At 31.4% G+C, this 9,272-nt stretch overlaps 1 protein-coding gene across 1 annotated transcript; it reads right to left on the bottom strand.

Annotated features, from left to right (window-relative positions):
• Positions 1 to 792: 792 nt before the first annotated feature.
• LOC111026088 (putative aquaporin NIP5-1) lies at positions 793 to 6,664 on the bottom strand. Its single transcript, XM_022304066.2, has 5 exons — positions 6,521 to 6,664; positions 5,155 to 5,402; positions 2,684 to 3,103; positions 1,996 to 2,057; positions 793 to 1,472 (listed from the first exon to the last, which is right to left on the bottom strand). Exons 2-5 carry the CDS (start codon positions 5,371 to 5,373, stop codon positions 1,277 to 1,279), a joined length of 897 nt encoding a protein of 298 aa, XP_022159758.2. The 5' UTR covers positions 5,374 to 5,402; positions 6,521 to 6,664; the 3' UTR covers positions 793 to 1,276.
• Between the last annotated feature and the right edge of the window lie 2,608 nt (positions 6,665 to 9,272).

Below are 9,272 nucleotides of genomic sequence, written 5' to 3'. Positions count from 1 at the left end.
AGCCTGCATTTTGTCGTATATGTGTTTATGCAATGATGTAAAGTACACCATATGAAAAACTTACCTCTCTTTGAAACGGTCATTCCCCAAAAGCTTGGAGAAAACATTCGAAGAGGTTGATCTATCTGGCTGGCTAAAATTTTGGTGGCTCAATCATGAGAAAGACTTACCCAAGAGGATTTTCCTATACGAATCATGCTAAAAAGGATAATCTTCACTCTTCTAAATAGCTAAGTTAAGTAGGTGGTACCGTCATGTTGCAGGTAAATGTCGTGGCCATCAGACATATATTGCTAGCCTTAGATTAAACAAGCTCTTGTTGTCAGTCAGAAGTGGACGAATGTGAATAACTATTTGAGTGTAGGTCAAAGTGATACTTTGTACGAAACCGATGAGGATTGTTAAGAGAACAAACCAACATCCTACATTGCGTAGGGAAGAGGAAAATCTATGCATATTAGTGAACACAACCGTTTTTATTGTTATTGAAAGGCCTTTCAGGTGAAACTAATGCACGATTAGAGCTAGGCAAAATTCATCTACTTCTCATGAGATCGGGTTCAAACTACCATTACCCATTATCCATAATTTGTAGTCCTAAAAAAAAAATTTCCATACTTGTGTACTTGGGAAGAATATAATTGCTTACCCATTAACCCTAAGAAGCTCTTACTATATATGACTTATTTTTTGTGTGGTTAAAAGATATTACTACATATCCACAATAAATCACATAAAAAAACCAACCAATATAAATTTAACTTACAATAATCCATGTGTATAAGGCCCATGTATCACAAAAACAAGACGTCTATTATATTGATCACAAGCAAATCCACACAAATAAAGGAAGCCACAGTGTTTTTACAGCAGAAGACTTCAAAAGAAATTAAGACAAGACACAAGAAGAAACACCACAAACATAGCAATCAAGAAGGCTGTGAGATAATCAATGATTCTCCATCACTTCCAAAACCCCAACAATATTTCATCAGTTTCATCTAAAGTTGGGCGTTTGGCCATTGAAGTCTCATCAATCACATCGCCTTTCTCATCTTTATTCTTCTACTAATCACACATAGACACCATTTTATCGTACATTGATAGATATAGCTACCGAACAATACTTCCTTGTCGATCCAACAGTAGAAATACTATTAAATTTTTGACAGGTAGGAGAGAACATGGAGAAGGAGAGTGTCAAAAATATAATAGTAAATTTCTTGTTGCCCATTCAGTAGAGAAGTATTGTTCATAGCACTGCTGTCGCATGTTTTCAGCGACGGAAGCTCCTTACCTGCACCGGAGCACCCACTTCGTCGTCTCTCAGCTTGACGATGGTGTAGGTTCCGGCGCCAACGATGGCCCCCAGTGTCGGAGCCACCAGGTACACCCACAATTCCCTATAATTTCCGACGGCGACGGCGGGGCCCAGAGTCCTCACTGGGTTCATCGAACCACCACTTGAGGGCCTGCCATATGCCAACCAAAAAGAAGTGTCAATTATTGCATCCTCTTGAAGAAAAAAGGAATCTTTTTTTCTTTTTTTTTTCGTCAAGTCAGCGGCTGGCACTGGAAACTTTTTATCTGAACCCTTTTGAAAAGGGGAAAAAAAAGAAAACTCGTTTTGATTGAAAGATATTGAAGAAAACGACAGAGTGAGAACTTGCATACGATTTGTCGTTTTTCAGAGATTATTCTCTATCTCTTTTATTTTTATAAAATATAGTTTTTTTGTGTATGAAAATCGTTGGCAAAGTGGGAAAGATGTGTCAACTTTGGCACCTAATTTTTCTGTACGTTGGTTGAGAAAAAGTATCAAAAACTGGGATCTTAAGATGTGATTTCAACTTGATTGGTTTTAATTCTACGAGCAGTTGATATGAAACAACATAATTCAGAAAATTATTTACTTTATGAAAGATTTGAGGTTTATATTACTTCTGGATTTCAAATATGAAAAAATAAACAAAAGGAATAGAAGGAAATATTAACCCTGCGACGAGGATGTTGAGCATCACTGTTGCTCCTACTGCAATTCCAGCCAACTCTCCTACCTGAATGGACGAATTTATTAATAATACGAATAAATGATTAAATATACTATAACCATCGACTTAGCTTATACTTTTAAGGTTCAACAGTGATTTAATATGATATCACATGAGGATATTCTATATTTGGATATTTGGAGTCCAATAATAAACATTTCTAATATTCACTAATTAAGTGGTGCTAATTTCAATTTCTATATGTGAGTGGAAGGTTTTACTTTTTTAAAAGAAAATACGTGAGGAAGTTTTGAGAATATAAATAAATGATCAAATATAATCTAACCTATTTTTTTAGCTTTTAAGTTATGGGGTCATTGATATTTAAGGTTTATTTTTCAGCTTAATGGGGAGGATTTAAAAATATAAATAAATGACTAAGCATATTATAATCATCGGCTCAAACTTTCAGATTCATAATAATTATATAAAAGAAAGGTCTTAGGTTCAAACTACCGGTCTTTTTTTTCTCTCCTAGCTGCCGTACTAAATAGTCACTCATCAAGTTTTTCACTAATTTTCAAGTTCATAGGTGAGGGATAGTGCTCGCTGCTAATAGCATAAGAACATAAATAAATGATTAAATATATTATAACCTATTAATTTATATTTATAAATAGATTTTTGCTTACCGCGCGAGTGTCAGTGGCAACGGCAGTGACGACGAACAAGAGATTGAAAGTGATCAAGAACTCGAGAGCGAAGGCCTGGCCAGTGCTGACGGAAGGGACGGTGACGCCACCGGACATGAACGGGTGGAAAACGCCTTTGAGTGCGAATGAGGCACAGATCGAGGCAGAGACCTGGGCCGCGATGTAGGCGGGGACTTGGATCCACGGGAAATGGCGGAGGGCGGCGAAGGCGATCGTCAGCGACGGGTTGAGGTGGGCGCCGGAGATGTGGCCGGTCGACAGAATCACGATCATCACTGCCAGCCCGGCGCAGGCTGCATTTCCAATCAGAGTCTCCACGCCGCCGTACTTTTGGTTCACGATGGGCCCCGCCGTCGCCGCAAATATGAGGATGAATGTTCCCACAAATTCCGCTCCCAGCTGGACAATCAGTCAAAATAGTCAACTGGATAATTGCTTTGACGATTTTACCCCTCGTATAGATCTAATATCCGATTATACCCCTACAGCTGGGGGTTTCGAGAATTACATTCAAATACTATCTTCTTTTTAATGCTTTTGTTATCAAATTAAGGATTTTCAAATAGTAAAATCATACGATAAAACTGCTGAGATCAATTTTTGTCGATGTCAATCAAAATGTCAATAAAATTTTAATGTAGATGGATATTTTTGAAAAATAATAAAAGCTAGAAAAAGAAAAACAAAGGTCTAAAACAACAAATAAGCATTCCACTATTTTAAATAAATAAGTTAGAATTTATTAATATTAATATTATTTTTATATCAATGATATTTTGTTATATTTTTTTCAATTTTTTTTTATATTACTATTTTGTTCTAGGTCTCCTGGTTAACATTTCATTGCTAGTTTTTTTATTCTTTAAAATTACGTTTGAAAATTTATGATTTCTTTTAAACTGGTTTCTTAGCAAAATTAAAAAACCAATTTCTTTTAGATACAAAAAAAAAAAAAGGATCAATATAAGCATGAGGTATAAAAGTAAGAACCAAAATAAAATAGTTACTTAAACATAATAAAAATTAGGAGAAACTAATAATTGCAACTGAGATGTTTAAGTAAAATAAAATCAGAGCAACAATACTTGATTTTTTATTAAAAAAAAAGTGCATCTAAAGTCAATTTAAGAAATAGAACCTATCAACCCAGATTCTAAAAGAGAAGAAAATTACAAAAATTATTCACATAGGCCATAGCGCACTGATTTTTGAATTGAAACCATTTTTATAGATTAATTAAGTCAAGGTTTTAAAATTTAAGTACTATTTTCGTCTCTATTTACATGGGACTTTGATTCATTTGGGATTTTGTTTTAGTTCTTTTACTTCCAAAATATCGAATTTCATCATGTATTTTTATAAAAGGGCCAATTTAATTTTCTTCCTACAAAATTTTAATACAAATTTTGTAAACAATAAAAATTTTTTAATATAAATTTATGCCTTTTTTAATACAAATTTTATAAACAGTAAAAATGTTTAATATAAATTTATGTCTATATTTTAATAAATTCAGTGAGTAAAATATTACATTGAAATTATAATAAAAAATGAGATAAAACTAAAAATTAATGGATTAATTACTTTTCAAAAGTGCAAAGTAATTTCAAAATGAGATAAAATTGAAAATTAATGGATTAATTACTCTAAGATCAACCTCAACCTCGAAAGTACAAAAATTAAAAGCAACAAAAAGTAAAAAGTTAATAACATAGTGACCAAAATAAATGTTTTTGAAACATAAGAATTAAAATGAACTAAATAAAAAAATAACCAAAAAGTAACGAGTAAACAAAATAATATTTAAACTAAAAAACAAAAAGAAAAAAATAACCATTAATGGCAAATTCACACGCTGAAACTTTAAAGGGACGTCGATTTACTTTCTAAAATTTTAGAATTTTTTGTTCCATTCTAAACCATCAATTTTTATTTAAAATGCATATGGATGACGTAGATGAGCAAACCCAATCTGATAAAATAAGGAAACAAGTTAAAAAATAAGTTGCTTGATAAATATCTTAATATTTAACTACTTTTTAAATTTCATCTTATGTTTTATCAAAATCTACGTCAATTTAAACTTATTTAATGTATGTAAAAAGAAAAAATCGGATGTTTCAACTCTTTGTACTAACAAAATTCCAGCTTATCTCCATAAATTTTAAAATATTTAAAAAATGAATTAAGGCAGAATTTGAAATTTGGAAGGGGTGGAGGGTGATATATTTTGAGATCAATTATTGAGAACCGAACCCATTTGAACTTAAAAAAAAAAAAAAAAGAAAACGAATATATAATTTAATAAAAAGAAGGAGGATATTTCTTCCGTTATGAATTGAATTAATAAGTTTTATTGGGAGCAACAATCCAATCCAAGTCAGAGATGGCAGATTAAAATATTAAATACATATATTAAGAGAAAAAAAAATATTCTAAAAAAAAAATACCTTGCGGGTGAGAGAGATATCAGGAGCGGGGAAGTCAGTGAAGCACGTGTGAGGCTCTCCCCACGTGGGAGCATTCACGGGCAGGCACTTACACCGCGGCATTGACTTCCGATCGTACGACAGCGAATCCACACGGAGGCCGGAGAACAGCGGCCCCCCCGGCGTCCCCGGCGTCGCCGGCGCCGACGCCGCCGGCGTCCCACTTTCCGACTCCGCCATTTCCTTTCCTATTTTTTTGGGTTTTTTTTCTTTTCGGATATCAAAATAAAGAGCAAAAATAATTTTTTTTTTTTTGGGTGGGGGGATAATGGTGAGAGAAAACGAAGTTACATGATTTGGGGGGTTTTTATAAATTTTGATCTAAGGCAGAATTTGTGGAGTATCCAGGATAAGAAGCAAAATTAAACGAAAGAAAACTGTTCTTACTCAAAGCAATTCATCTAAAAATCAAAACTTTTTTTTTTGGGTTTTTTTGAAAGCGGGGCTGAAATGGAGAGGGGCTGAAGTTACATGATTTGGAGGCTTTTATAAATGTGAAGGCTAAGGAAGAATTGGAGAGAGAGAAGAAGCCAGGCCTAAGCTGTGAGAGAGAGGGTTGGAAGAAATGGGGTTTTAGAGTGAGAAAATTAAGGGTAGAGAGAGAAGAAAGTTGAGAAGAATTGAAATTTTGAGGAGTCAGATGAGAAGGATTAATGGAAGAAGAAGGCAGTGGGCATGAGAGAGAGAGAGAGAGAGAAAATGGAGTGTGGTATTGGAAGTATGAATGAAGAAGTTAGAGAGGGAATTTATACAGAAAATTTGGGTGGTTTGTTTGTTATTATTGGAGAAAAGTCAATGGGCAATATATTCTACTGTGCTTTGCTTTGTGAGATAATGCTAGAGTCACACCTGCTTTTTGGGTTTCTTTTCGTCACAGTCGTTCAATTTGCCTCTTAATTAACCTCAAATACTATTGTTATATAATATATATATCATCACTTCCTAAGCAATTCAACTCAAAAAGAGAAGAACAGCAAAATAGACTCGTTGATAATCTTTTCTATTTTTTGTTTTTAATTTTTGATTTTCTGGTTACTGATTTTATAAATAAAAAATTGATAAACTATATTTTTTAAAGTTGGGGAAGTAGAGAGGTCATATGTTAGAGAGAGAAAATGAGGAAATAATATAGGGGAGAGCAAAGTTAGAGAAAGAAATAAAAAAACCTAAAAATTACTTTTTTTGTTCATAGTTTTTAAATTTACTCACAATTTTAAAATAGAAAACATAACTTTACTGTAAGATTAAACCCACAAAACTGCCAACTCATCTACAAAAATCTTTAAACGTAGCCACGCAAGTAAAAAACCAACGCACAAGTACTTACCATAGAACAAAGATCATATCTCATACCCATAACGAAGTTACATTCTTCGACCTCGAACTCAAATGACCAATGATGTAGATCAGAGGAACCTTTTTTTTTTTTTGTGTGTGTGTGTGGGGCAATTTGGGGGAGTGGGGAAAAGGGTAAAATTGAAGCAAAGGGAAGAAAAGCATATGATGTATTTATATGCTTTTCCTTTGGGTTTGGCAAAGGAATACAAATGCAAATAGGCAGTAGGCAGCACATGCACAGTAACGTCTTCATTGCCAAAATAAAAGGATTAAAAATAATACCCACCGCCCACCAACCACTCAATAATGTAATTTTTTATTTATATAAATATTATTAAAAAAAAAGGCAGAAAAGGAGTCATTGTTTCGTCAGGAAACTAAGCATATTTTGGCCATTTCAACCAAGCTTCCATCACATCATATTCATCTCTCTTTTAATTTTTTTAAATTCTATTTTAGTTTCCCAACTTTTTCCGGCTCTAAATCACCATGTATTACTCCAAAGCTTTTTAAATAATATACCTATTTTAGTTTCTAAAGTTCAAAGAAAATAGAATTTTTATTTTTATTGTTGATTATCTATTAATATAGAGATGATATGACTTCAAAAATGTGTATTGACATTAATGACATGAATATTTACTAAAGTTACTAGTAAGATGAGTATTATAAACGGCAAAATAACATCAATGACCAAATTATATCTTGTGTCCACTATTTTTTTCTTTTTTCCTTTTAATTTAAGAATTAAAATAGATATTTTGAGAGTTCTTTTGTTTTTTTTAATGAAAGTTTAGAAATTAAAATAGAAATTATAAAAGCTTGAGGTATCAAAATAGAATTTAATTTTTTTTAAAAATTATTATTATTATTATTAATGATGAAGTAAAAGATTCAAACTTTTAAATCATGACCCGAAATATATTTTATGTAGAAATATTATTTCAGTTCCTACATTTCTTTCTTTGCCTATCTCCCTTTTGATCTTTGTATTTTCAACTTTTATTATTTTAGTGTATATACTTTAAAAAACGTCAATTTTGGCTCCTGTATTTTTTAAAAATAACTATCTTGGTCCATTCATTTTTATTTTTTATCTCATTCTTTTTTATTATATGACATTTTCACCCACTAAATTTGTAGAAATGTTGCAATAAATTTGCATTAAAGAATTTTCGTTGCGTATAAAATTTGTGTTAAAATTTTATAAATAAAAACCAAATTTTAGTCTTTTTTTTAAATTACATAAACTAAAATAAACGTTTTGAAAATATCAGATCTAAAATAAAAAAAAGAAATTAAAAGTATAAAGATAAAATTGAACATCTTAAAAATATAGAGATTAAAGTAATTTATGGTGGAAGGTTGAAAACAGGATTTAAATCTATATTTTATCATTGAATTATGGTGATGATGACTTTTTATTTTTGTGGTGTTGAATAATGCATTATTTGGTTAAAGTTAAAAATAAAATTCAATTCCAAACTCGAGTCTTTTAAATAAAGAGAAGCACAATCTTTTGGGAAAAGACTAGCCCTTTCCTCGTAGTGTTTGGAATGTGTGAATAAAATTAATTGGGATCGTGGGAGACCCTAATTATTGTTTATTGTGTCATCATTAGAACCAAACTTCCTAGCAATCATGAGAGTGAGAAGGAAAATAATAATAATAATAATAATAATAATCAACCCTCATTTGGCATCAATCCCAATCCCATTTTCTTAAGTTGAATTTTGTGATTTATACTTACTTTCAAAAATGAAAAAAATATATATATATACATTACTAACAAAATACATTCACATATATATAGAGAAAAAATATAATTAATAAAAGGATGGGAGCACTAAAGACACATTTATGGAGCATTTAAATGAGTTTAGTACCTGTGGCTAAAGTTGACCAGTATATATATATATATATATATATATGGGCTTCATTGAATGACAAAAGAAAATTCATTAAAAAGAAAGAGATTATATTGAATGTTGAAAAAGAGAGAGAAGTTTAACAAAGTCTTGTAAAGGGGAAAAGGTAAAGGCATGGACTTGAATATTTCTCTATTGACATAAGTTGAAAAAGATAAGAGGTAGACTTGTTGTCGTATTTGCAAGGATACAGCAAAAGACCCAACAAACTAATATGACAAATTAGATGGAGAGATCAAAAGAATTTCAAATCATTCATCGTTATCCTATAATGCAAAATAATTCTAGTGTATTATTGAGGATGGTAAATAGAAACATATTAGGATTGAAAACAAATTATTGCATCATAGATAATATATGTAAATTCGAACAAGATATCAGTACTAACTATAAGTCGATGTCAAGGGACATCAATTGTATATTTAATATTAGGCAGATTTGTATGGTAACAAATCAACTTGACGGTGCTAGTTTTAAATTTTATTCCATTTTAGTGGGATAACTTTTCATGGCTATAGAATGTCTAATAATTAGGGGGTTCTTACCACGTTAATTGTAGTTTTAATTATTTTTTTCTTGTCAAAGCGAGCATAGTTCAGCGGTAATTGACATATATCTCCACGTAAGAAGTTATACGTTCGATCTCTCACCCCACATGTTGTAAAAAAAAATATTTTTTTCTCAATAATATAATATTAGATATGCCACTCAATTTGAAAGGACAAAGATCATCCATCTCACGAGAGCAAATTTGGACTTATGTAACATCAATCAAAATAAAAATTTATCCACCCATTGTTCTATTAATAAAAA

Source organism: Momordica charantia (assembly GCF_013281855.1).
Source record: "Momordica charantia cultivar OHB3-1 chromosome 6 unlocalized genomic scaffold, Mcharantia_2.0 BLBB01000006.1, whole genome shotgun sequence".
Lineage (NCBI taxonomy): Eukaryota > Viridiplantae > Streptophyta > Magnoliopsida > Cucurbitales > Cucurbitaceae > Momordica > Momordica charantia.
The sequence above is the reverse complement of the archived record's forward strand: the minus strand, read 5'-3'. Positions and strand labels throughout refer to the sequence as shown.